Below are 26,162 nucleotides of genomic sequence, written 5' to 3'. Positions count from 1 at the left end.
AAGCCAGGGAACAAAGGTCCACAGGAAGTGTTCCGGTAACAAAACGATAGTTCAAGACACCAGGACCTACCAGGTATTTCAAACAAGCGGGTACATGCGACCGAAGAATTTTCTCATTCATAAAAGAGGCGAACTACAGCAATACAATCAGAGGGCCAACGTAGGCTCACATGGTTTAGTTTCTGGGATCGTAAGGATCAATGTGATGTATGAGTCTTCCAGGCCACAAAGCGTTATTCCTGAAATTTGTGGGTTGCAAGCAAAATGAGTCTTCCGGGCCACAAAGTCTATACTTTAGTTGTGGCGATCGATGTATGAGTCTCTTACCTCCTGTATTCAATAGCGCAGCAAGTTTCCCAAGAAAATAAGACATTTAAGAGTCTTCGGATCTGCATTTGCAAGTGTGTTTTTCTGGAGATACTCTTCAGCATAACAAAGAAATACTAAGAATCTAGGATAAGCTAAAATAGTTTTTGTATTACCTAGGACTAATGGATTATTTATACGAATAGTTAAGAACTAGCCAATTATCCATTCTCATGGAGGCTCACCTGTAGTCTCTGAGGATCCTACTTATTCTTTGGGTCCCTGATGAATCCAAGATCAATCATCCGGATTCCCGGCCAGGTGTTTCCCACGACAATAAGGACATTATTGAAGAACTCGGGATCAACATATGTTATGGATGGAAGTTGTAGAGACCTTCTCTCCAGCGTCCAAATTATACCAGTAGCTCAGAATTGGCCAATTCTTCATTTTCATGAAGTATCACCTGTAGTCTCTCCCTGTATTCTGTGGTCTTCTGACTGGCAACCATCCGGATCCCCGGCCATGTGACATCGCTCGCCCCACACTAATTACGGACCCTGACCCAGTTTTTCAGACACTCATCTACACATAATTCTGTTCGACCCGAGGGCGTATACATTAATAAATACTATGCCAACTTTTTGGTGACGGCAGCCACAGGACTGTCGCCGGTCAACTTGTCCTTGATGAACTCGTAGACCGTGAAGGTGACGGCCTGGCCTGGAGCCACTCTCATGATTCTTGGAGTGATACCCTTGTACAAGGCCGCAGTACCCTCTTCCTTGATCAATTGACGACCGATCTTGACGATTCTGACCATGCCTGACTCGTTGGAAGCGTAGGTGGTCTTTTGCAATCTAGTTTTGATGGTGTCCAATGGGGCGTTGGACAAGGGACCCAAGGCACCGGAAAGCAACCCGATCAACGAGGTTTCCCACGAAGGCAAGACGTCGGTTTGGTGGTATCCCTGCAAGAACTCCTTTATCTTGGAGTACACGGTGAAGTTGACACCCTGGTTGGTGGCCTGTCTGGCAGCGGTCAACGACACACCTCTGTAGAACGTCTTGAAGCCCTCTTCCTTGGCAATCACGTAGGCAGCGTGGGGAGCGTTTCTGTACTTGGGCACATCCAATGGATCGGCCATCGAGTGGTGTTGTGCCTGCAATCTGATCTTGACCACTTCCATGGGGTTGACCACCAACACGGCTTCGGTGATACCAGCACCCACACCTGCGATGAACGTGTTTCCGGTGGTGATGGACCCGTCTGGCGCGTACAACAACGATCTGTAGAACTCATATGACGAGAACCGAAGCGCCATCTTGGGCACGATTCCGATGACGACGGCTCCCAATCCCTTGTATAATGATAAGAACCCTTCTTTCTGGGCGATGTTGATACCTGTCTTGATGAATCCTGGCGGCTTTTGGCCCGACTTCTTGTACAACTGCATGCGGACCTTGACGGTGTCCAATGGATGGCAGCACAAGGCCTCGAACAAGCCGGCAGTACCACCGGCAACTAAGTCCACTAAGGAGGTACCTTTCTTTTGGGTAGACATGATAGATGCTGTTTATGGTGGTACACAAGGCGGATCTGGTGCTATTTATGTAGTCTGGGGTTACCCGTTTTCGGGGGGTGGTGTCTGGCTGTGAAATTCCGAGGTTCCTTTTTCCCGGCGAGAGCCACCTAATCTGCACATGGCTGGGGCCGCGGGTCAGGTGCGCCCATCCAAGGACTAACGGAAGCGTGGGGCCGAGACGGCTCCGACGGCTCGGGGCGCTATTGGGCCGAACCGACTCCCCACTGGTGGTGGGGGACTGCTGGTGGTGGGTCGTATCGTATTTACTGGTGTCCGCCGTCCGTTGAGCGTGCCATGGAAGGGGCTCGGAGGTGCTTCGGAGGTACCTCTCCGGTCACGTGGCAACTCCGAGGTGTGGGGTCCATGACTCGCGAGTCACCGGCCGCGCAGCGTCCGGGGATAGATACCGTCTATCGGGCCAATGGTGTGTCGGCTGGTTGTGCGTGGTGGAGGGAGGCGTGCTTCAAACTAGCTCTAGTGTAGCTCCAGGGGACTCCAGACTATTGCAGCAAAGGTGTTTCCTGGAGCTCCCGGGAGTGTTAAGGACCATCCCGGGGCAGGCAGGAACCATCCGACAGACTGTCTGAACAAAGAGTATCTCTACAAGACTATCCGACTAAGCTACAGTCGCTGCACTTCCTTCACGTCCTACAGGCATTTCTGCGATCGTGCAATTGTGCAATTCTATCTTTCGGATCAGTGCATATAATCAAAATAAATTCGTCGTAATTCATTCGGGCTTATTTGTCCAGCCGCCCCTATACCATCACCACCGCCACCTCGAAGTTTACGTAGCCGGATTTGGCCAATAGAATCTCCAAAAACTGCGATAATCGTAGGATGAGCATCCGGAACAGGTCGATGACACAAACTGGCCACTTGTGGTACCGGGCCCGGGGAATGTGGGTGTTCTTGAGGAACTCGAGGTGAACCCGCACCAACTTATCGACGGCAACGACGGAGGCTAGCAGGCTGGAGTTGAGGGAGTGGGTGTGGAGGAGCGACGTGCACTGGGACGAAGCAAAAAAACGGCACAACCGCTCGTTTCTGGGGTTAGTAGGCGATGACGCAGATGTAGCACATAAAGTCTCTCAATGAGAAGTGAATAAGTCAACTGTCACTCAGTGAACAAGGTGCAATGAATTATTCATCGAAATTTCACTCAATGAGCTCAAGGTGATTTCCGAAAATTTCATACTATGAATTTATCACCAAGTCCACTCAGCGTAGCACAAATAATACGTGAATTAATTCACCACATTCAACGTAGCATGAGCTGGTCCTAAGTGAACTTCACCTGATTTCTCCTGGGGCCCGCAAGGAATTTGAATTAATTGACCTGAATGTCTCTATAAGTAGCTTACTAGAATTAATTCATCGCGTCCGCTCATGACAGTACTAATTAGTCCGAATGTGCTGAAATTTGATCAAATGAACCGAAAATATCACCATTTGAAACCACTATCAAGTTGCTAATTCCCTGGCAGTACTCACCGCTGGTGGTCGAGCTTGTTCGCCTCCAAGTCAAACACTCGCTCCACAATACACAAACAGGTGGTGATGTCCTGGGCTAGGGAGACTTCCACCGTGGCCCCGGAATGGGCTACCCGGTACGTCACCGGCACCTGTGAATCTATCCATGAAAAGTTGGAGCTGGCTACGATGTTGGCTGGCATGGTGCAGTCTAGGCTATCTGTGTACTGGCTATTGTGCTATTTCCTGTGCGCATTTGCACCCACTAATTGGCGGTGTTGATGGCTGCGGCGGCGTTGGCAGACGCCACCGATGGGTCGAGCTTGGCCTCGGCTTGCTCGCTCTTCTTCAACTCCGACAACCGCTTGGCCTCCTCGTGGATCTGCTTGACGTCGCTGCTGATGTTGCGGTAGAATGCGTGCACCTTAACTCCGGCAGGCGAGGCAGCTGCCCTGTCGTAATACTGGGCCAACTTTGCAGTGTAGGGCGACTTGGCAATCAGGCTGGTCCACGAGCCCAAGGTATTCTGCACGTTAGACAAGTTCTTGTTGGTGGTAGAATCGGGCTCCTGCGAGTGGATGAACTTGGAGTCCAAGGACGTGAGGAAGTTCTTGAACGAGGCACTGATGCCCTTCTCTTTGTCGACCTCGATGGACTTCTCGACAATGCGGTCGCTGACCACGTAGCCCTGGCTCAACAATTGGGCCATGATGGCGTACTTGGGCTTCTCTTCCTGCGAAATGTCGTCGTAGTGGCTGTCGCCAGTCTTGGTGTCGCTGGTGCCTGCACCGGACCCCACAGTGGCTGAGTACTGGGGAGGCAAGTCTCCCGAAGCAGCGCTGGAGCTAGCGGTAGTGGTGGCGCCAGCGCTGGAGGCAGAGGCCTTCTCCACCACGATGGGTACGCCGTCCAATTCGGCATCATTGAGCAATTCTGCCGTGCTCAATGCCTTCTCTGACTCGAACACAATCTCGTACGCCTGAAACTTGTCGGACTTTTCCAAGGGGGTGATGGCCTTGATCTTGCCGCAGAACAAGAAGAACTCGCGGACCTTGTCGACGGAAACGGTGGTTGGAATGTGGGAGGCGATTATAGTAGACATATTTGGTGTTGGCAGCGTATAAGGTGGGAATCGCCCCTTTTATAGGCGCTGAGGGACATTGCTATTTGGTGGATGCTCGTTACGTAACAAGTCATCCGTTTTGGTTCACAGCCGCGGCCACGGACTTGACCCAAGTTGCACCGGGAGGCGTCCCAGTACAGGATGGATGGATCTCAGGGAGGTGGGGGTAATGTTGCATGGCTGGCATTGCTGGACGGGGCTTGGGTGGGGTGGAGATTCACGTGAGCATGGACCAAAAGGGTCTCGACATTATGTGAAAATCACGCTGTGGCCACCACTTTTCTTGCTTCACGCTGTCGCCACTGCTTTTATTGCCTCATGTTGTCGCCACTACTGTTACCACTTCATTCTACCTAATCCTTTGAGGTTTGATCAATTGGGACAATATGTACGCTTTTGGCGAAAATTCAAAAATGTCAGGCAATTGCTGTTCGGTAGCTTGGTAGTCTCTTAGATATGGTAAGAGCAGAAACAGAGAAGTAGATAATTGACGCTCTTCTAGCCATTCCCAGTGGTAGCACCTCCGAATTACATGGCCAGGATCCTTGTGATTTTCAGTTGCAGTGTCATACTTCATGGATTGAGTATTTCAGATGGGCCCTGACGTCTGCAGCAAGTCTGCATGAAAAAGCCGTTGAAATGCATGTGCCCCGTCAGGAATCCCTGCGCTGGCTTCCTTGTAGACCCATTGGTACCCCTAAAAAGAGTAGTGTAGTACCGATGTTCTTGTGAACTAGACGCCTCCCTGGCGCGTTCCCAGCGTCTGCCAGGTTACCTTGCTATTGTCTAGCAATCCATCGTCCCTGGCGTCATATCTCGGCTATCGACGCGCACGCACAAAAGTAGCACAATTCGCATTTTGCGGCCATGCCGTATTAAATTGGCCAGTATAGCTCTAGCGGCATAGCTTGTCAGGTACTGTTCACATCCGTACGCCTCTAGTGTATTTCCCAGCATGTTTATTATCTACATCGCCCATGGGTCTAATCTAACGTGTTCATTATTCATAACTAAAGCAAGGTCTGCCCCATGGCACATCTGCCAATGGCACAGGCGGCGCTGACGGTGTCCAAGATGTGCTCCTCGGTCTCAGCCAACATAGGGTTGGTCTCCACGATGTCCATCGAGCTCAAGAGCCCCGATTGGGCCACTTCTTCAGCAATGAACAACCCTTCTCTCAACGACAACCCTCCCTCAACTCTGGTACCAGTTGCAGGCACGAATGAAGGGTCGATGGCATCCACATCGTATGACAAGTGAACAGGGAACTTTCTGTCGGGGTTAACGGCGTCCAAGGCCATTTCCACCACCTTGCCTATGCCGTACTTGTCGACATGGTACATGGAGTAGGCAGCGATGTTGTACTTTCTCAAGATGGCCTTCTCACCGTCGTCCACGTCTCTCAATCCGATGTATACCAACTTGTTGTGCTTCAAGTTCTGGGGGATCCACTCGAACTCAGGAGGGTACGACTCAGGGTCGATGCCCATCACGAACGACATGGGACACCCGTGCAAGTTGCCGGAGTCTGTGGTGGCTGGGGTGTTGATGTCGGCGTGGGCATCGATCCAGAGCACGCAGGTGTCTGGGTTGTGTTCCAAGGCAGCACTGACGGTGGCAGAACCGATCGAGTGGTCTCCTCCGATGGTGAGAGGTAACCTGCCAGCGCCCAATGACGCCTTGACCTGGTGGTGGATCTTCTTGCAGCACTCCGACACGATCTTGGAGTTCTTGACGCCGTAGGCGTCCTTCTCGTCCGACTTGACGGACTCGTAGTCGGTCTTGTCCAACGGATGGGCCACTTCAGTGTCCCATCCAAGCGAGCTGATCTGCTTCTCGAAGCCAGCGTTTAAGATGTATTCTGGTCCGAGCTCCACGCCGCCCTTGGGCTGGCCTCCCGAGAAAGGAGCAGTGATGATGGTGGCCTTCTTGTTGGGATGGAATTTGTATTGGACTGACGGTTAGTGATGTTCCTGAGCACGAAAAGACCACTGGACGTCATTCCGTTAATGCTCTTCATTCTGATACTTACTAGACATGTTGATGGCGTCCAAACAACGGGCAGGCCCCGTCTTATATACGCCAGCCCCGGCTGGGATTATCAGCCATGAATGGCAGTTGCGGTGCTAAAGGCAGGAGTGTGCGAGGCATCGCGCACAGTTGGACTTTGGGGAAATAATCCAGACGGCAGGCCACCGCGCTGGTTTGAAACAGAGAGAGAAGGAGAGATCTGGGGCATACGGCACCGGGAGGGGGTAAGACACGGATGTGGTGGTAGAAGTAGCGAGTAGATTGGTGGTAGAAAAAGCGGCGGGCTAGTGGTGGGTATCCACGGCAGTGATGGTAATAGCCAATGTGCCGTCTAGTAGCCATAAGGCTGAAGTGCACTCCGACACGTTTATGGTGTGGCGACAAAAGGCTAAGTTAGTCTCCGAATTACCAGAAGGCTGAAAAGTGACAATGTGTCACGCGTAATGCTTAGTGTAGCAGACTTCTGGTGACCCCAAGCCATTGGGCGGGTAGATAGGCTCGGCTGGTGACTCGAGAACAGGAAGCGTCGCTCTGAAGTTGCCAGTGAAGCTGCTGAGAACGCCCGTTTGAGGACTTCTACAGAGCCTTACTCGGTTCTTTGGTTACAATAGGCTAACAAAGGTCGGTGATTTTTATTCGGGTAGCGTCCGACGCTGGCCTACCTACTCTCCAGCCAGTCAGACGTGTGGGGCAAGCAATGATAAGCATTAGCCAGTATCGGTGTACTGGCCAGTACAAGTCTTGAACAAATCTAGTGACTACTTGACTTTGTAATATATCGGTCTAGTGAGAATTGAATTCTATCGAATATCAATCGATCTCTTTAAAGACTAAAGGTGTACTAAAATATCGTTAACGTGATATAAATAAACGTATCTACGTAGTGAGCACACCGCGTAGTAGAAATATACCCATTGGTCTACCCTTTGAGTCTCCCAGAGTAGCCATTTAGTCCCAGCATTGGACAATCACTTCGTAGCTTTCCGTGGCCTGTTGGTCACAATAGTCTAAACTCCCCGTCTCGTGCCGGGCCCCCGCCAGGCTGCAAATTACCGGTGCAGCACTAATCCGCACCGTGCCAGAAGAAACAACCCTCCAAACTGAAACATCCCTACTCCCCACTAGACTGACCTCGCTAGTCACTATGGTGACCACTCCCTGACCTCCCTGACCTCCCTGACCTCCCTGACTCCCCGCCTGTCTGCCTCCGTACATCACCTCTGCCCATTGATCGACCCGGGCTAGTCACACCGATGACCCCGCACTGACGATGCCACGCCGCGGGTCCGTGACGGTTGGCGCGCGTTCTCCCCGTGTCGCATGGCGGGGATCGCCCACCGCCAGACGGTGCCACCGTCGTCTCCCCTCTGGCGTCACGCCTCCACCCACCAGTTCTCCCGCGACCTCGCTAGCTGTCTCCCTCCTGGCCATATATAGCGCAGCCCCTCCAATACTCCTACCACCACCTGTCAGCGCCACTCCCAGCGTCCATAACCGTTCTAGACTTCTCCCGACTTCCCCCATCTGTTATCGGGCCCTGAGTTCTCATCGCGGCTCACGTGGCCATCAGCCCTTATTAGACACACGTTTTGCAGACTACTGTCCTCTCCGAGATAGGCACCAAATCATCTCTGGGACTTCCTCCTCAGCCTGCCACCAGCCAGCCGTGACACCATGAAGTTCGGCAAAACGCTCCTCAATCACCAGATCCCAGAATGGTCCATCTTCTACATGAACTACAAGCACTTGAAGAAGATCATCAAGACCATCGATGCGGTGTTTGACGCTACCATCGACACCAACGCCTCGGAGGTGATCTCGTCGGTACTCTCGACGTTCTTCTTCGAGTTAGACAGAGACATCGAGAAGGTCAACGAGTTCTACAACAACAAATTCAAGGAGTACAACCGTCGACTCGACCGGTTGATCCAGGTGCTTGGCTACTCCAACTCCACCATCAACCACCAGATCGAGTCCAACGAAGAGTTGGACGAGATCATCTCCATCTTGCTCGAATTGAGGTCCATCTTCAGAAACTTGAAGTGGTTTGGCGAGTTGAACCACAAGGGGTTCGTCAAGATCTTGAAGAAATTGGACAAGAAGTTAAAGTTGACCATGACCTCCTTGGAGAACGTCGAGGACTTGGCCAACTCCGAAAAGTTCTCCTTCGAATTGTCCAGCAACAACAAGGAGACCTATTTATCCACCAGAGTCGAGGCGTTGCCGTTCTCCAACGGGAGTGAATTGCTCGCCAGTTTGGACACAATTAACGATATATTGAACAAGTTGAGTGACGAAGAGGATTTCACACCTGGGAACGACCAAACCGCAAAGAGTTTTGAATTCTTGAAGATCGGTAACAGAAGAAGGTATTCGTTCGACCAGGAGTTTTTGCAACACTACTATGAGCTTATTTACCAGAACCAACACGAAACTTTGCTCACAGAACTTTCAAATATCACCGATAAGTCCAAGCTTACCCTTAAATTCTTGATTTCACTCTTGTCAAAGGCGGCCATGGTTAATTCGACTGATAGTATCGACGTGCTTTTTGATTACTTGACCAATTATGTGCATGACAACCCTATTTATGAAGGCAATCCTTTATATGACAAATCTGATATCAGTGGAAGAAACTTCTTCCATCAATATATCACCAGTTTGGGTAAGAATCAACTCATTAAGCAACAAAAAGTTACCCCTGGTGAGTCAGCTGATATGGATCGTTTCTTCGGTAATAAGAATGGCCCCGATGGTGGTAATCAAATTTCCGATAACTCAATCAATGGTTTGAAACACATCTTAGAAAAATTAAATGATCCACAGTTAAGATCTGTCTTGGTCGCCCACGACAACTATAATAGGACCCCACTTCACTACTGTGCTCAATATGGTTTGAAGGATGCTACCAGAATTTTGCTTGAAGTTCTCATTAAGTGGAAACTTATAGACCCTAAGGTATCCATCGATAATGTAGAAGTTTGGGGTGACCAAGAAGGTTTGACCCCCTTACATTTATCAATCATCGGAAAACACCCAAAGACTACTGAAAATCTCATTGTTGCTAACAATGGTAATACCTTATGTTGTCCACAATTGTTGTTACTTGCAGTAAGACTCAACAACCCATTGATCTTAAATTCCTTGATCTCTCAAGGAAATATCGACATTGACTACACTGACTTGGAGCATAACAATGAAACTGCTTTATATATTGCTTCAAAGTTGATGCTCTATGGCTTAGTGGAATTCTTGTTGGAGAATGGTGCAAATACTGAATTGGGGGAAAATGTCTTTGGTTGGACTCCAATTTTCATTGCTGCAGCAGAGGGTGACAAGGCGGTAGTCAAGTTACTCATTGAATTTGGTTCTAAGTTCGATATTTTTGATTACTCCGGTTGGTTGCCTATGGAGCATGCAAGTTTGAGAGGACATTTGGAAGTCGCTGATTTGTTACTGCCAAAGGATGTGAACTTGTTGTTGTATGATGTGAATAATCCAGAAAACAACTTGCCCAGAACCAATGGTATCCCTAGTCCTACAACTGCATCGGGTAGACCCACTGTCACCCCTATGGATACTTCAGAACTGATTAATAGATCGGTGTCTCCTGATATTGAATCATCAATCGATAGGTTACCAGAATCAACCAAGAAATCTGTCAATCAAGTTTACAAGCAATTAAAGGGGAATGGATCTTCATCTTCGATTATTAACAGATCAAAATCACCAGGAGCTAGACATAGAACCAGAAATGTGAACCCCATCAAATCTTTTGGTCATCGTTACTTGAATACGGAAGAATCTTTGATCTTAATCACTTTAGGAACTACTGATTTGAGGGATCATTCCAAACCGATTGATTTGAACAAAATCACCTTAGCGAAAACATTTTTTACAGAACTAGATACTGCTTTGTCCTTGAAAATCACCTGTCGGGACAAGTCGAATAATGTTCCAGTGGAACCTCCTGTCATTATTGATTTACCATTGGAGGATCAGCATGGTAGTGCCACGGATCCAATTACCTTTAAATTGAACAATGGTCTCGAATCAGATGATGTGATCATCACCTTCGATTTGATTCCAACCTATCAGTACACCACAAAAAAGGAAAAAATATTAGGTAGAGCTATTGCGTTGTTGAAAGATGCTTACACTAGGGTCGGTCCAAATCTTAGATCCTTGAATAATAACATCACATTACCAATCCTTGATTCCACCAGTTTAGACATTTTGGGCAGTTTGAGGTTCGAGTATCTCTGTGTTAAATCGTTCAATCATTCATCCATGAGTATTGGTAGATCTGATACTTACTGGAAACAATTGGTATCAACTAGAGTTATTGGTCACAGAGGTTTGGGTAAAAATGTCAGTTCAAGAAATTCTTTACAATTGGGAGAAAACACTGTGGAGTCTTTCATTGCGGCAGCTTCTTTAGGGGCTTCTTACGTCGAATTTGATGTCCAATTGACCAAAGATTTTATCCCAGTTGTTTATCACGATTTCACAGTTGCTGAATCTGGTGTTGACATTCCTATGCATGCGTTGACAGTTGAACAGTTTTTGGGTTTGAAGGATGATGAAAAGCAGCACAAGCATTCAAGCCATAGCCATCCTCAAGTTACCCAGGATGATGATATTGTTCATAAGGTCAATAGGCCAAGATCATTATCCTCATTCCCATCAGCTCCAAACTTCCAGAATAAGTCCAAGAGCCACACTCAATTCAGTTCCTCCTTGACATCGACTGCGGAAGATGAAAGAATTGAAAGAGAGTACAAGGATCAGATCAACAAGAAGATGATGCTCACCAAAACATGGAAGAGTAAGGGTTTCAAAGGTAACGCTAGAGGATTGTCGGTTGCCTCCAACTTTGTGACTTTGAAAGAATTGTTCAAGAAGTTACCAAAGAGTATTGGTTTCAACATAGAATTGAAATATCCGATGTTAGATGAAGCAGAAGAAGAAAGTATGGGAGAAATTGCCATTGATCTTAACTTCTATGTGGACACAATCTTGAAGGTTATTTATGACGAAAATACCGCTGCTAGAGATATCATCTTCTCATCATTCCATCCTGACATTTGTTTGTTACTCTCTTTGAAGCAACCCACCATCCCTATTTTATTTTTAACGGAGGCGGGTACTGCTGAAAGAGCAGATATCAGATCGTCATCCCTTCAAAACGCCATCAGATTCAGTAAGAAATGGAATCTCTTGGGTATTGTTTCTGCCGCTGAAACTTTAGTTAAGACTCCTAGGTTGACCCAAGTTGTCAAATCTTCAGGTTTAGTGTGTGTGACATACGGTACCGAGAACAATGATCCCGAGCTCGCCAAGATTCAAATGAAGGCCGGTGTTGATGCTGTTATAGCCGATAGCGTTTTGGCTGTGAGAGAGGGTTTGAGAAAGGACCAGGAGAGCTTGAAGGAAGTGGAGGACTCGGCCAGCGAGTAGTGACTTTGCTGAGCATCACTCCTAGCCCGAAGAATCTGAGACTTTCGTTGTCAGGTGTAATTGCAGAAGAAAGTTAACCCTTTTTTGTATCTGGAGTCGGGATGCTTCCAGCAATTAGAATTAGACTTAGAATATTAAATATTTCAGTGCCACTGACCCATATGATTAAAAATTCAATAGAACTAATGAGTTTGTAATAACGCCATTGACTCGGTTCTTGAAGCTGTAGTCAGTGTGGATATACCCCTCCGAAGCTGGGGGATATTACGATTCTATAGATAATGAGTCTACTGTAGAAAATGTGCAATAATTATTTCACATAATTTGCCAGCTGTACATTACAATACCTCCTATACATCACTAACCATTCTTTGAGTTCTGATCAAGAAGGATCTCCAATATTTTACACTGAGGTCGCCCCCACAGCTTCAAAGCAGTTACAGAACTGTGCACTCCACGTATTTCCTTTCTGGCTAACCCACTTAGTATTTCGCAGCTGGGACTTCTTGCCATTCCTCCACATTCGCGAACTGATAATCCCGTGATATCCAAGATCGCAAAAGCCATATTTGCCTACCAGTACTCCTAGACATGGCTGAAGAGAAACCGAAAAAGCCGGTAGGCAACGAGTTCACCAAACCCACTCCAAGAACCATACCTGGTGAAGGAGCTGGTCCAGGCATTCATGGAGTCCATGTGAATGCTGCCAGAGAAATGGTCTCATTACATACCCGGGGTAGACTTCCCCCAGGACACGGAGCACAACCAGCGGCATCAACGTCCCAGTCGCCAACGAACTTTGCCAGTGCGTTTCCGGCTCCTTCCAAACAACCCCAGCGCCAGAAGCGTGACCATGAAGTCAGCATCCCTGCTAAGTCCCATTCAGGAGACTGTCATAACCCCCAGTGTGAACACTGTGGGCAGGTGATCATCCCAGCACCCAGTGCATCGTTTCCCATACAAGACAAGCCATCGATAACCATAAACGACTGGAGCATATACACCATCAAAAAGCCCATTTTGAATTCGGCCGAATTGGACTACCTCAGTGAGAACAAGTTTGACTTCCCGTTGCCCGAGATGATCTTTGGAAATAATGTGGTCAAGTTGGTCAATGACAAGACAGGAGAAACTATCGAATTCGACGCCGTATCTGCGCTAGACTCGCTTGACCCCGATTGCAAACTCAAGGTGAGCTACCATCAAGAGTGGTTGAGTTCTAGAAGATCCAAGATGTCATCGTCATCGGAGAAGTCGGAGAAGGCGTTGAAGGAGAACTCGAACAAAGATATCGCCAAGCTCACCGAGAATTTGGATACTATGAAACCCTATGACTGGACCTATTCTACTAATTACAAAGGGGTAACCAAAAATATGACCCTCAAACCAACAAAAGAACAAATTCCCATAAAGAAACTTTTGAATCCCGATCCCATCTTGTTCTTCGATGAGTCCATATTGTTCGAGGACGAGTTAGGCGATAATGGCATATCTATGTTGTCCACGAAAATCAGAGTCATGCCCACATGCTTATTGTTGTTATGTCGTTTCTTCTTAAGAATTGATGATGTGATTTTCAGAATTAGAGATACAAGGGTATATATCGATTTGGAATCAAACTTAGTTTTGCGGGAATACAAGGAGCAAGAGTACCCATATGATGATTTGTTGAAAAAGGTGGCCCATAAAGCTTATACCACCATGGATCCTAAAAAGTTGCTTAGAGATACAAATTGGGTGTCTCAAAATATTCCGGTGATAAGCACCCAAGTTGAATCGAACCAGGAACAGAACCAGGCTAGCTAGGTGGTAGTTCATGTTTCTACGAACAAATCCTCATGGGATTCGGTAATTCCAGGTTAGACTAAAATAGATGCGTTCAGGAATCACGAAAATATGCTCGGAAGGCGAAAAGGATATAAATGGAACTATTAGTGTGTATTTGAGAAGGTATATGTACAAGGCTTATGAGTCCGAAGCCTAACTGGAGTCCGTGTAGAATATAAATCCTAGACCGAGTAGTGCGCGATACCATAATCGATTTACTGGTCGTGAGCTTACCGCTCTTCATAGAATTTTTCAGTTCTCTCTCCACCAACATATCTACTACCATCAAGATGTTCAGAACTACTAGCAGGTTCGTGGGCCAGGCCTTCGCTAGAAACAGCAAAAGATCCATACATGAAGTTCCCAAGTTGAGAAATGAAGAAAAGTACATAGCCAATGGTATTGAAGGATTATACACTCCATCAGGATTCCAAACTGCCTGGTCAGATTACCAAAAGTTCTTGACCTTGAACTTGACTTTGCACACTAACGGTACCGAGAACGAATTAAGAACCCCTTACCAAATCTTATTGAAGACTGCCAAACAAACCACCCAACAACACATTTTCCACTACGCATCCCAAGCTCACAATAACCATTTTGCAATGGAACAACTCACAGACAAGACCGAAGCATCCAAGACCAGACCATCTAGAGCATTGATGGAAAAACTTGCATTCCAAGATATCCCTGACTTGGAAACGTTCAGAGAAAGAATGTTATTGTTGGCAGATTCTTCGTTTGGCCAAGGCTGGGTGTTCTTGGTTGAATTACCTGACAAGTCGTTGAGAATCATGAGATGCAACAACGATGGTACTCCATACTACTTTGCCAAGAACCAGTCCTTGGACTTGAATGGTGGTGTTGATGAGGGAAGTTTTGAATACTTGAATTCATTGAATGTTCGTGCTAAATCCAACGAGAAGGACTGGACCTTGCCAATTTTGGCTATCAACTGCTGGGATGTTTCATACATAAAGGATTACGGTATGACTGGTAAGGCCGACTACTTGGCCAACTTCTGGGACTGTATCAATTGGGATGTTGTCAACAAGAGACTCTTTCAAGTTTGATTGAAACTCATAACATGTACATAGGATAAACGAGCTGGATTATCCGGCCAAAAAATAGCACATAGCTAGTGAAGCTTGCGCGTGACAGATGGATTGCCCATAGGTAATACTGTAGATCTAGCATTCTGATTTGAAATCCGTTTTGATGTAATCATGCGGACTTTAATCACCCTGTTCGACCTCCTCGAACTCTAACATCATCAAGTCTTTAATGCTATATTTGCTGATACTTTCCACGTTTAATATCTGTTGAAGTCTAGCTAATCTCTCTGCAATTGTTTCACAATCTTGTATGATTCCAAACAAATCCTTATCAGCATACCAATTTATTGGCAAGCTGGTGATGAATGATGGAAGGAACTCGCATAATTTAGAGAGAAAGTCCCATTTTGTCACCAATTCTTGAAATGACCGTTGTATTTGTTTCTGTTCTTTACTAGAAACATTTTCCATCTCGTTTCCTAACCTCTCCAGCTTGTTCGCTATATAGGATCTAGATTTTTCATTCAACTGTTCGTTTAACTTTTGGAGGGTGCCGATCTCTGGCTTCAATGAAGTGTCTATTAAATTGGAAAGCTTGACGGTATTCTCGCTGTATTTGTTCCTAGAATCTTCAACGGATTCTACTTTTTTCATTAGGTCATAGTTTAAACCCTTTTGTGCATATAATTTCTCTAAATTGGTAAGCATATCCATTTCTGAAGAGTTCAAATCCTTGTTAGCCTGATGAATAGCTCTTAGCACGGGTAACGCTTTCTGTAACAACCCATTCAAAATTGCTTCTGTCTTCACTGTCTGAATTTGTACTTTAAGGAAATCTTCTAGCTTTTCTGGAGCTATCATGTGGAATTTTTGTTTAACTTGATCATAACGCTCCTGGATAGAAGCATCTGACATTGACTCCAATTCTTGTAGTCTGTTCAAGTACAAAAGTCTATTGGACTTTGTTGTGAGTTCATGATACAAATTAACGTATTCCGTTTCTAGGGATTGGATCTCGTCATGTATTACATCACTTCCCTGGTATGTTTCTCCCCTGGCATAAGTTGGGGCACCGTAGGTGTGAGATAGAATTGATGTAGAAGTGAGAAGGTGCTCTGAGACTTTTCCCAATTCTTCTGACATTGGTTCGTTTCTTGTAATTAAGTATCACTTCCACTCGAAGTCCTTAGAAGACTAGAGTACGGTAGTTGCAAGACCCTTCACGATATGATGTTTACCTATGATATCTGGTCATGTGCAGTTTTGCACGTGATGAAAACTACATGAACTTGAGGGCACCACGGAGACAACTATCATCTGCAATGTCTTCAGTTTCTGCACTCAAGAACAAATTGGTCCTGGTTGCTAGGTCTGGCACCTATGTCAACTTCGCGCCAAGTCAAGTCCAGAAATACCATCATGAAACTGAAAGATTCTTGATGAATTCTTCGGACGAACTCGATGCGGTGGAATTATTCGATGTGTACGAAATGCAGTTCCATCTTGCATTGATCACCAGTCACGACGTGGAGGCCAAGGCTATATTAGATAGACTCGTGGATCAATTCGGGTCCAGCGAAAACTCGCAAAGAATCAGATTACTCCAGTCCAAGTACCTTGAGGTTATGGGAGAACCAGAACAGGCATTGAAAGTGTTAGGCAATGATCCAGATGAGTTGAGGTTATCAAGAAGGTTGACCACCAACAGTCGTAAGAGTGGTAATGCTGAGGAATACATTGCCAACTTGAATTTTTACTTGGACTTACAACCATCCGATTTGATAACATGGGCAGAATTGGGAGACGAGTACGCCAAGGTAGGACATTACGACAAAGCAGTGTTCAGTTTACAGGAGATCTTATTGCAGGAGCCCTTTGCATACCCAGTTTTCTACAAGGTGGGGTTATACAACTACTACCGCTTCTTGCAAGAGGAACAAGCATTGAAAACCGAACGTAAAGACAAATTATGGGAGTTGGTGGAGATACTACAGGACGCCAGGAACAACTACTTGAGGTCGGTGGAAATATGCGACGTGTATATCAAAAGTTGGATTGGAATCTACCTCATCAGTTCCCACAAATTCAACGACAAGTTACGCAAGCTCAATTCGGTCAAGGAAGTGGCCAAGTTTTTGGAGCAGAACGACAAATTGAAGACCTTGAGTGAAAAGAAGATCAGGGAGCTTGACCAGGAAGCCTGGGCACAAATCAAGCAGTAGTCATCCTAGGTAGATAGTGCCTAGAACTATAATGTGTATAATAAAGAGGCACGAACGCTAAGATGTAATGCAATCATAGAATATTATGAAGTGTATAATCATGAATCCGCCAGTCATAGAGGAATGAAGTATATGATACAATCATAAAATACCAAAGATTATGATGTGTATGATGCAGAACCGCCAAATCCTCTAACTTGGCTGTATTCGCTTGATTAATTATTGGGCCACTAGTTAATCAAACAATTTACCCCACCATGTTTGGGAGCGTAGAGGACTTGACAAGCACAGGTGGACCCTAGCCCAGAGCCTAGCCACACCCCACTAGTCAAAGGTCAAAACGGGTCCAGGATCAGTTTGAAGCATACCCACCAGTCTGGGTTCTTCGCATACAGTGACATTTAGCCCCTGATAATTGCTCTTCTCCTAGAATCGTTTTATCGTCATGGATACCAGTGATCTTCAGCGGTCTAAGGTTTGACCTGCTCCCTGACCAGCTGGCCTCATCGACAGTGTCTGGCTACAGTTTTTTTCGGTTATTCATAAATTGGCTAAACACCTATAAAGGGTCCGAAATCAATCCGGTAAAGAAAATTGCTCATGGGCTTATTTCTTTTCACCACACTTACAAGAGCTAGATTCAGCACACTTGCAGTTGGCACCGCACTTGCAGCCTTCGGATTCACCAGCGTAGTTAATTAATTGAGACATAGACATTTTGTTAAAGATACTGTTTGAAATCGCTGGCATCATGGCTCCTTATATAGTCGGCGCCGCCAGGAGTGCCCTACTACAAATGGGGCAATGCCGTGGTCAATTGTCGGGCCTTCCCGTGCGGGTAATTTGCGAACAAATAACATGACCCAGTCATCGGTCGCGAAAGTTCCTCATCAGCCAGCCAATTAGATAGCGGGGCCAGGTGGTCAGCGCACTATGCACCGAAGGCCCAGACAAGATTGCCCAGCAGCGAAATGCACGCAGAAAAAGAAATGTTGGACTCACGTGCTGAGAGTCCAGAGTCACTTAGTTCAGGCGTCCATAAGCCATGCCATGGAGGGCACCCAGAACCTTCTATGGTTGTATGAATGTTTTCTTGCTGGGCGAGATGCGGATCAGCTATGCTAAGAGTAAGAGTGACTCGATACCAGCACGTTTCTAGACACACCTGAGTCCTGCTGCATGTACTGTGTCAAGTCAACTCGAGATGCATGAAACTTTTATTTTTAGAGGAAATTGTAATTTTTCAGTATAATTGAGACATCTTCGTTTGCAACTGGATTCGTAACATAGCAGATCCAAACAAGATCCAAGACTGTATGCGGGTGCGGTTGTTAACTTAATATTGCTGTTTAGTTAGGTATGCCCTGTCTGTAGTCGTGTTAACCCGTACTGTAATGTATTCCAGCAAGATAAAGGTATTGCTCACAAGATAAGGAAAGAATCCTATCTGACTTGTATTAATCCAATAGGTCCCAAACGAAATCTCTGGAGATCCAAAATCCTTTAAAACAGGGGTTTAATAATTAAATCACACCAGCACTTAGAAGGCGGATAAACACTGTGTCAAAAGGCAGAAAGTGAACTGAGAATAGTATGGACAAGATGTTGATCAAGCTTTGCATGCATTCTGCAGTTAGGTTACAGGTTGTTTAATGGATTTGCAATACACTCATGAACTATGCATTTTAATATTGAAAAGAAGTGTATGGATATACCATTTGTTGCAAAAAACCGATTCAGTGCTTTGAAACAAACCATACAAGAAGGAGGAGACATTGAAGAAACCACCTATTGGAAAATGTCCGAAAAATACAGGATTTCCCCAGAACTTACAGATTTCTGTTCATACACTAGATAGACCAAAAGCTAGTTGCATCTCTTCTACGTATAGAGTCTTTTGATATTAGCTATTCAAACTTGAATAAGCTTTGAGGTGCAGCAAGGAGGACTAAAGTTAAACTATCGGGCGGATCAAAGAGAAGCAAACAGGGTTCAATTCAGCCAAGTATATAAGGACAGAGGAGCCCCATTATGGATTAGCTAGGGAGTTTTCGAAATATCTTCGCCGAAAAAACGAAGTGACACATTGACTAAGTTAGAATAGCAGAGTTGACTAAAACTAAATCGTTCCCAGAGATACCAAAGCTACTATTAGAGATTATTTTAGCACAGACACCATTATAGGAGCTATCGTCTAGGATAAATACACCTCACTTAAATCTAATCTGCTACAATTCGAGCTTTGATTTTATCATACCTTCTTTTCAATAAAACACAATAAGGAAAACAAGTGAAGTCGGTAATAATGATGAAAGAGTTTGATACCCCAGAGTTTCACATAGCATTTCAATACACTAGCGGTGTCATATTTGCAATTGCCATGCACATATGCCTTCCTGGTTTTGTTTTTTACTATACCAAGCCCGTCTTTCAAAGTATATTGATAAATTTCATTATGTGGGCCTTCAATTTAAGTGAGGAGGATAAAAGAGCTACAAGGTCAAAATATAATATATAGTAATCTACACTCCGGACAGTCCGATAATTTTTAATTGACCGTTTTTGCTCCAAAGCTAGCTACTTAAGACTATATACCTGTTCCACAGGGAAAATGCAACATGAATAAATTAGAGATCGACGTTAAATTCCTTTTGACTAAAAGATTGCATTTTGTCTTGGGTTGTTCCATCTTAAGCTTTTGGCGGATGAACTTCAATAGTTGTTGTCCTGTTAATAACATAGTGCAAGCTCGAAGATTTGCATTGAAATTAACAATCCTGCATACAAACACAAATTAGATAGTAAGTAAAAGCACATTTAAGTTTTGTCAAGAAATCATCCGTGATAGTTTAGTGGCTAGAATTACCGCTTGTCGCGTGGTAGACCGGGGTTCAATTCCCCGTCGCGGAGTTTCNNTTGCGCAAATGGTTTAGTGGTAAAATCCAACGTTGCCATCGTTGGGCCCCCGGTTCGATTCCGGGTTTGCGCATTCTTTTTTTATTTGATAAATGGACAGGGTCTCGTAGACAGTTGAGCTGCTGGTGATGGCAACCTACCAGCGTACTGACTGGTAATATTCTCGAAGTAGCAAAAGAACTGTAGTCATGATTTTCATATTCTTGATCACCAGTAGAATTATGAAAATGAGTCGATCATTCTACAGTCGTGACTTGTATTTCCTTTATTGACCTTTACCTTTGGAGAAGTATAATGAACTCATCCAAGCATTATTCTAATTTCTATAATATTAGCTATATGTACATATACGAATTTCACTTTTTTAAAACTCACCCTTGTGGTTCAAGTCGTCACTCTTCAAAACAGTATCCAAAAGACCAGCGGAAGCTGCAACCAAACCCAAAAATGGTCTAGATGGATCTAAAACCTTGGACAAGTATTCTGGGTGGTATTGAGTACCACAGAAGAACTTGTGGCCTTCTAACTCTAACATTTCCATTCTAGATTCTGATTCGTCCTTACCAATGAATTTCAAACCCTTGGCTTCAATAGATTCAATCAACTTAGGGTTGACTTCATATCTGTGTCTGTGTCTTTCTAAAACGGAGTCAGCTCCACCGTACAATTGTCTCAACTTAGACCATTCGGAATTGGCAACGAACTTGGTGGAGTGGATACCCAATCTCATGGTACCACCAAGCTTGACTTGGTCGACATCTGGCATGTAGACAACAGAAGCGGTGGCTTCTTCGGCCTTTGGATCAAATTCCATAGAAGTAGATTCCTTGTGACCCAAGATGTTACGAACGAATTCAATAACAGCGATTTGCAATCCTAAGCAAACACCCAAGTATGGCACGTTGTTTTCTCTAGCGTACTTGGCGGTGGCAACCATACCCTCGATACCACGGGAACCAAAACCACCAGGAACAAGAATACCATCAGCTTGGCAAACGTAATGCCATGCCTTGTGGTACTTGGATAAGTTTTCCTTTTTAGTTTCTTCTTCCAAGTCCGAAGATTCAACCCATTCGATCTTCAATCTACGGTTACATCTCATAGAAGAGTGTTCCAAGGCCTTGATGACAGACAAGTAGGAGTCCTTCAAGTTGGTGTACTTACCAACCAATGCAATAGTGACAGTTTCGAAAGATTTATCGTGGTCACTGGTCAAGTTTCTCCACTTGGTCAACAAACGATCACCTCTAGTGATAGCATCTTCAGAGATATCGGTGATATTCAACTTTCTTTGTAAGTACTTCATGATCTTTTGCTCCTTCAACAATAAAGGAACGTGGTAGGTGGAGTTGACGTCGTGAACGTTGATGACTTGTTCAGGACCAACGTGACAGAACATACCAATCTTTTCGATGGTGGCAGGCTCCAAGGTCTCTTGACATCTGCATGCAATCATATCAGGAGTCAAACCCAAAGATCTCAAATCCTTGATAGCAGCCTGGGTAGGCTTGGTCTTTTGTTCACCGTGAATAACTGGCACCAAAGACACGTGGATCAAAGCAAAGTTGTCAGGGCCAACTCTGAACTGGAACTGTCTCAAGGCCTCAACGAATGGAGCAGACTCGATATCACCAACAGTACCACCCAACTCAATGATACACACCTCTGGTTCCAAGCCAGAGTCATCGACTGGGATCTTGGCGACGCGTTCAATCCAGTCTTGGATGGCACCAGTGACGTGGGGAACAACCTGGACGGTCTTACCCAAGTAGTCACCGTTTCTTTCCTTTTCAATCACATGAGAGTAGATCTTACCAGTGGTGATGTTGTGGTTTCTGGTCAAGGTGATGTTCAAGTATCTTTCGTAGTTACCCAAGTCCAAGTCGACTTCACCACCGTCGTTCAAAACGAAACATTCTCCGTGCTCCAAAGGAGACATGGTACCAGCATCGATGTTCATGTATGGGTCAATCTTGATGGAAGTCACTCTCAAGCCCATGGTCTTGAACAACAATCCGGTGGAGGATGCTAAAACACCCTTACCAATACCGGAAATAACACCTCCAGATACAACAACGTATTTCATTATGGTAGAATATTAGACGTTTGGTTGAGTAATAGGCAATACAAGTTACAGCGATCGGGTGGATCAGTCTATGTAAGATATGCCCTCTTAAACGTATGGTTTAAGCGGGAAGAAAGAAGATCTAATCGATGAGCACACCGGCCTCCTTTTATAGTGGAAAAAAGAAAATGCGATGAGCGCGAAGGGGTGCTTGACTGCCGTATGCGGCAATGGATGTGGAATGGGATGAGGTGCGCTTGCCTGGTGGGTGGGGTAGTTGAAGACGACTCGACTTTCTGGTTTGGCTGTTAGCTGGTGGTGAATTTGGAGTATCGGAGTTTGCAATGTGCTTACAGGTGATATTGTTAGGGGATTTTTAGGGCTTTTTTGCATTTGTCAGTTATGTTATCCCTTCATTTGGTGACAATAGTCATGGAACTGTAGGCAATTTCATGTAGAGAATTCACTGGCTAGGTCACTGGACAGTATTTAATCCACATATTCCTTGCATAGAAAAAGAGGTACTGTCAAGTCTCACGAGAAAATGGCCATGGTACACCCTATTGAATACTAAGTCAGTAGGCGTTTCCAGAGTAGAGAAGTATGTGTGTTTGATACAACGCATATGTGTGGGTGGTACATTTCTGCAAGGTAATCAGGATGTCTCGGGTTGATGTTCGCTAAATTATACACCTCCAACTTTAGGTATTTTTTTTAAGTCTAAGGTACCTGTCTAGCGGTCGATATTTGCCGTTCAGAGAACTTGCCACCTCCATTTCGATACGAAATGAAAGAAGACAATTGGCATAGCTACAGAAACAGTAGTGATAAGATTTGAAGTAGTCTCCAATATTTGATCTTACTTTTTAGAGCTAGCGAAGAGGTGCAATACCCCAAGAAGCTGCCCTTGTATCCTTTTCTTGTCGAATCTATTAGTTTCTGATCAACAGCCTATTATACAATCTTGACACCCCCAATTTCTCCGTCTTCGTTCATCAATATCTGAGCCTTGCCCTTCTTGATGAGCACCTCTTTCAACACCTTGATCAATAGCTCTTCGTCCAAGTATTTGAGGTTGTCAGGAATGCCAGCATCTTCCAGCTTGGTCAATTCATAAATGGTAAGAATCGTGCCCAATTGACCCGATTTGTCCACGTAGCTATATAACAAATCACTCCACTCTGTCAACGACCTCCAGTATATAAAGATGCCTAAGCTGGGGTTCTTGGGGTTGATGTAGTCCGCCTTGTGCAACTTATGGATCAAGTGATTTATGATTGTGGTCTTGAACTCTTCGTTCACGGTTCTCTCGATCTCTTTGTTGTCGAAGATGGGTGGCAATGTGTCCAAATCTAGCGATTGGTCCTGAGAGTAACGGGGTACTCCTGCTAGTGATAGCGATGTGATTTTATAGTGGGCACAGTACTCCAACACGATTTGAGTCCACGACTCCAACTGATGCTGTGCTATTGTTGCATTGGGCTGCTTGGTGTACAACGGAGGAAACGAGTGTATCTTTGGAAAGCTAAACGCAGTGGACATTGTTACTCAGTGGTAGGGGGAGCGACGGTAGATGTAATAGTGGCACACGTGACCAATATTGGCCATAGTCTACTGGACACCAACAGTACAGGGAGTCGATATTTTTATGATATTGATTATGTGTAAATAACTTTATAAACAGGTTACAAAAATCATTTAGGCTTCAGCCAAGTCTCTCAAACGACGGATGGTAGATCTGACGGTGGCAGCAGCGGCAGTGGAAACAGTGTAAGCACCACCAGCAACAGTCTTACGACAAGACTTACAGGTCCAGATACCAGCGGCACCTCTTTGGACGGTTCTCTTACCACAGAAAGAACAGTCGTATTTGGCGTGTTGTTGGACTTCCAACTTCTTGGTTTGTCTTCTCAAGGAAGAACCATATCTGACACCGAATTTACCGGTAATTCCAACCTTCTTAGTTCTCTTAGTCCTGAATAGTTAGTATTGGTCCTCCTGGCTGCGAGTATTCACACGGATAGCAACGACTGGTGTTCGTTGCAGTGTTACGGACGAAGACAGTTCAACCACTGGGGTGGTAGTATCCAACGGGTATTTCGAGTATTCAACATTGTCTTTGGAGGTCGATGATTTCTTCTTGAACATGGTACACTGTTAAAATATCTCTGGAAGCTTTGTCCTTGGGTAGTTTCGACATGACGGAGTTGTACCATACGAATATCTGCTGTTCTGTTCACATCCACTCTGCTTTCATATTCCTTTGTCTTCATTCGTCCCACGGTCTATCCTTTTCCCTTTTCAACATACATTTCTAGTGATTTTCTGAAGTACTATTCAAAAGAAAGATTAGAAGGATTCTGTTTTTTATCGTTTTTTTCACTATGGCGAGGACAGGGCTGGCGCGCAGAGTTCTTAGTGTGCACACCCGACATTAACTATTGGGGTTAACTATGGTGCGTGGTGAAAAGTTTTCGCACTAGATACAGGTTGGAAGAGGATCACGTGTGAAATCTGACTCCCAGGGCTGGTGCCCTAGGCCAGTTTTGCAACCGCGGCGGGCCCAGCAAGCGCCTGCCTGGACTACCAATTGTATCCTTACTACTACGGCTGAACACACGCCTGGCGCTGCAATTGAGGGAAGCCATATCTGTCGCTATGTCAGACCCTCTCTACTATGAGAATAGCTCCTTCCTTCTTTGCGTCAAGCAATTTGGAAACAGTATGAACCTCCCCGATCAGTGCGTTTTGACTGCAACTAACCTCGAGATCCTTTATGGCACAACGATGAAAATAGAGTGAGTTCCAGCTTTGAACAAACACTCGATGATTCGTTGATTCTTGCTCCTATTCTTAACGATTTGCCTCACAAGGACGTTCAATCTAGCAAGCCACCAAGGCTCCCAGGTGTGCAGTCCATCATGGAACTTACCGACATGTTACCGCCAACACCAGGTGGTATTTTAAACCTGTTCCGCGGACCATACTCCCACCTTTACCTTCCTTCTTCTCCTCTCTCGTCCAGGGCAACTAAGGCTATCGACTCAGGGACCATTTCCTTTCCCTTGTATAATTTGCCCAAGCCTGCTAACGATTTTGGCACCATTTCCTTTCCCTTGTACAATGTGCACAAGCCAGCCAGCGAAACAGATACAGAGCTATCAGACAAACCTGGGATGGGGAGCAAGAATAACTCCAACGATTGCGATAATGAAGGGGTTCCTGCAGAAACTGCCCCCGCTAACGGTGACCAAGGTGACCCAAATTTCGCACCCAAACTCACATTGCAAGGCTTCACAGAAGAGGAGTTACAGGACTACGAACTACATCACAACGACTACCTGTGTGGAGTATCAACCTTCAGATCTACCGCTTGCAAGCGTAACCTCACATGCAGAAGTCATCCACTAGAACAGAAACAGCTTGTCCCTCGAAGTAAGCCCTTTGACGAGCTTATTCGCCAGGAGATACAACAACCCAGAGAGGTGGCTCGTAAAAGAAAGTTATACAAACGGATTGCAATTGCAAAGCTGGAGCTTGAAAAACGGAACCTCGTTGCTTTGAAGGTAGCAGCATCAAATGGTTGCACTAACAAGGAGCTTCTGAAGTTTAATCAAGAATGCTTGGAATACGGAGACAACAATTACATGGAGAAGGATTGTGACGAATTCCGAGCACCACAGGAACAAGGGTCACTATACATTCGTCCTGTTCTACTTAAGTCGATAGGAAACAATCCGAATAATATGGGGGTTGCTAGCTCTACAACAGGCACCCTGATTGTGCAAAGCTCTTATACGCACCTCGAAAGATATGAAAACTTTCCCGAAACCAAATATTGCCCGTCCAGTATTTTCAACGAAAAAGCAAGTACTAGCGCTGGAAATTCGTCACAATCAAATGAGTTTAAGATGAATCCCCGAATAATGAATACTGATCAAATTTTTAAAATTCTTCAAAGGATTACCACCAAAAAATTGAGTCAAAAAGAACTTTATATTCATAGCCTTTCAAGGACCACTGGAGTAAACATCAATGAAACTGTTGCATACCTACATTATCGTCTTAGGGATTATGATAAATAATAGATCAAGTTTAC

General features: G+C 45.3%; 13 protein-coding genes and 2 non-coding genes across 15 annotated transcripts; 8 read left to right on the top strand and 7 right to left on the bottom strand.

Moving 5' to 3' along the window:
- Positions 1-479: 479 nt before the first annotated feature.
- Positions 480-887, top strand: CANTADRAFT_272099 (uncharacterized protein). Its single transcript, XM_020208034.1, has one exon. The coding sequence runs from the start codon at positions 592-594 to the stop codon at positions 835-837; it is 246 nt and encodes an 81-aa protein (XP_020063813.1). The 5' UTR covers positions 480-591; the 3' UTR covers positions 838-887.
- A 50-nt stretch (positions 888-937) lies between these two features.
- Positions 938-1,870, bottom strand: SFC1 (Sfc1p; the record flags this gene model as incomplete). The annotated part of the gene is made up of 1 exon (XM_020211043.1): positions 938-1,870. One exon carries the CDS (start codon positions 1,868-1,870, stop codon positions 938-940), a length of 933 nt encoding a protein of 310 aa, XP_020063812.1.
- Positions 1,871-3,629: 1,759 nt separating this feature from the next.
- Positions 3,630-4,466, bottom strand: CANTADRAFT_53798 (uncharacterized protein; the record flags this gene model as incomplete). Its single annotated transcript, XM_020210253.1, has 1 exon — positions 3,630-4,466. The coding sequence occupies one exon, from the start codon at positions 4,464-4,466 to the stop codon at positions 3,630-3,632; it is 837 nt and encodes a 278-aa protein (XP_020063811.1).
- An 814-nt stretch (positions 4,467-5,280) lies between these two features.
- On the bottom strand, positions 5,281-6,996 carry CAR1 (arginase). The gene is made up of 2 exons (XM_020208033.1): positions 6,520-6,996; positions 5,281-6,441 (listed from the first exon to the last, which is right to left on the bottom strand). The coding sequence occupies exons 1-2, from the start codon at positions 6,524-6,526 to the stop codon at positions 5,498-5,500; spliced, it is 951 nt and encodes a 316-aa protein (XP_020063810.1). The 5' UTR covers positions 6,527-6,996; the 3' UTR covers positions 5,281-5,497.
- A 1,196-nt stretch (positions 6,997-8,192) lies between these two features.
- On the top strand, positions 8,193-11,978 carry GDE1 (glycerophosphocholine phosphodiesterase; the record flags this gene model as incomplete). The annotated part of the gene is made up of 1 exon (XM_020210228.1): positions 8,193-11,978. The coding sequence occupies one exon, from the start codon at positions 8,193-8,195 to the stop codon at positions 11,976-11,978; it is 3,786 nt and encodes a 1,261-aa protein (XP_020063809.1).
- Positions 11,979-12,569: 591 nt separating this feature from the next.
- TIP41 (Tip41p) lies at positions 12,570-13,784 on the top strand (the record flags this gene model as incomplete). The annotated part of the gene is made up of 1 exon (XM_020211042.1): positions 12,570-13,784. One exon carries the CDS (start codon positions 12,570-12,572, stop codon positions 13,782-13,784), a length of 1,215 nt encoding a protein of 404 aa, XP_020063808.1.
- Positions 13,785-14,095: 311 nt separating this feature from the next.
- Positions 14,096-14,878, top strand: CANTADRAFT_53853 (mitochondrial 37S ribosomal protein mS42; the record flags this gene model as incomplete). The annotated part of the gene is made up of 1 exon (XM_020210262.1): positions 14,096-14,878. One exon carries the CDS (start codon positions 14,096-14,098, stop codon positions 14,876-14,878), a length of 783 nt encoding a protein of 260 aa, XP_020063807.1.
- Positions 14,879-15,040: 162 nt separating this feature from the next.
- Positions 15,041-16,003, bottom strand: CANTADRAFT_7035 (uncharacterized protein; the record flags this gene model as incomplete). The annotated part of the gene is made up of 1 exon (XM_020211041.1): positions 15,041-16,003. The coding sequence occupies one exon, from the start codon at positions 16,001-16,003 to the stop codon at positions 15,041-15,043; it is 963 nt and encodes a 320-aa protein (XP_020063806.1).
- A 179-nt stretch (positions 16,004-16,182) lies between these two features.
- On the top strand, positions 16,183-17,082 carry CANTADRAFT_52938 (uncharacterized protein; the record flags this gene model as incomplete). The annotated part of the gene is made up of 1 exon (XM_020210137.1): positions 16,183-17,082. The coding sequence occupies one exon, from the start codon at positions 16,183-16,185 to the stop codon at positions 17,080-17,082; it is 900 nt and encodes a 299-aa protein (XP_020063805.1).
- A 2,838-nt stretch (positions 17,083-19,920) lies between these two features.
- Positions 19,921-19,992, top strand: CANTADRAFT_t168. The gene has a single exon. It is a non-coding gene; the product is annotated as a tRNA-Asp (tRNA).
- An 8-nt stretch (positions 19,993-20,000) lies between these two features.
- CANTADRAFT_t169 lies at positions 20,001-20,071 on the top strand. Its single transcript has one exon. It is a non-coding gene; the product is annotated as a tRNA-Gly (tRNA).
- Positions 20,072-20,362: 291 nt separating this feature from the next.
- Positions 20,363-22,084, bottom strand: URA7 (CTP synthase; the record flags this gene model as incomplete). Its single annotated transcript, XM_020206855.1, has 1 exon — positions 20,363-22,084. The coding sequence occupies one exon, from the start codon at positions 22,082-22,084 to the stop codon at positions 20,363-20,365; it is 1,722 nt and encodes a 573-aa protein (XP_020063804.1).
- A 933-nt stretch (positions 22,085-23,017) lies between these two features.
- On the bottom strand, positions 23,018-23,605 carry CANTADRAFT_53424 (ESCRT-II subunit protein; the record flags this gene model as incomplete). The annotated part of the gene is made up of 1 exon (XM_020210202.1): positions 23,018-23,605. The coding sequence occupies one exon, from the start codon at positions 23,603-23,605 to the stop codon at positions 23,018-23,020; it is 588 nt and encodes a 195-aa protein (XP_020063803.1).
- Positions 23,606-23,746: 141 nt separating this feature from the next.
- RPL43A (60S ribosomal eL43 domain-containing protein) lies at positions 23,747-24,389 on the bottom strand. The gene is made up of 2 exons (XM_020206150.1): positions 24,120-24,389; positions 23,747-24,038 (listed from the first exon to the last, which is right to left on the bottom strand). The coding sequence occupies exons 1-2, from the start codon at positions 24,209-24,211 to the stop codon at positions 23,762-23,764; spliced, it is 369 nt and encodes a 122-aa protein (XP_020063802.1). The 5' UTR covers positions 24,212-24,389; the 3' UTR covers positions 23,747-23,761.
- Positions 24,390-24,721: 332 nt separating this feature from the next.
- Positions 24,722-26,148, top strand: CANTADRAFT_101418 (uncharacterized protein; the record flags this gene model as incomplete). The annotated part of the gene is made up of 2 exons (XM_020206149.1): positions 24,722-24,804; positions 24,861-26,148. The coding sequence occupies 2 exons, from the start codon at positions 24,722-24,724 to the stop codon at positions 26,146-26,148; spliced, it is 1,371 nt and encodes a 456-aa protein (XP_020063801.1).
- Positions 26,149-26,162: the final 14 nt, after the last annotated feature.

This window comes from Suhomyces tanzawaensis, assembly GCF_001661415.1.
Source record: "Suhomyces tanzawaensis NRRL Y-17324 unplaced genomic scaffold CANTAscaffold_5, whole genome shotgun sequence".
Classification (NCBI taxonomy): Eukaryota; Fungi; Ascomycota; class Pichiomycetes; order Serinales; family Debaryomycetaceae; genus Suhomyces; species Suhomyces tanzawaensis.
The sequence above is the reverse complement of the archived record's forward strand: the minus strand, read 5'-3'. Positions and strand labels throughout refer to the sequence as shown.

Bases quoted from the DNA above. Each gene is read 5' to 3' on its own strand.
- CANTADRAFT_272099 (XM_020208034.1), top strand. From the start codon at position 592: ATGAATCCAAGATCAATCATCCGGATTCCCGGCCAGGTGTTTCCCACG.
- RPL43A (XM_020206150.1), bottom strand. From the start codon at position 24,211: ATGTTCAAGAAGAAATCATCGACCTCCAAAGACAATGTTGAATACTCG. The intron at 24,039-24,119 runs GTCCGTAACACT...CTAACTATTCAG, and splicing joins CCAGTGGTTGAACTGTCTTC to GACTAAGAGAACTAAGAAGG.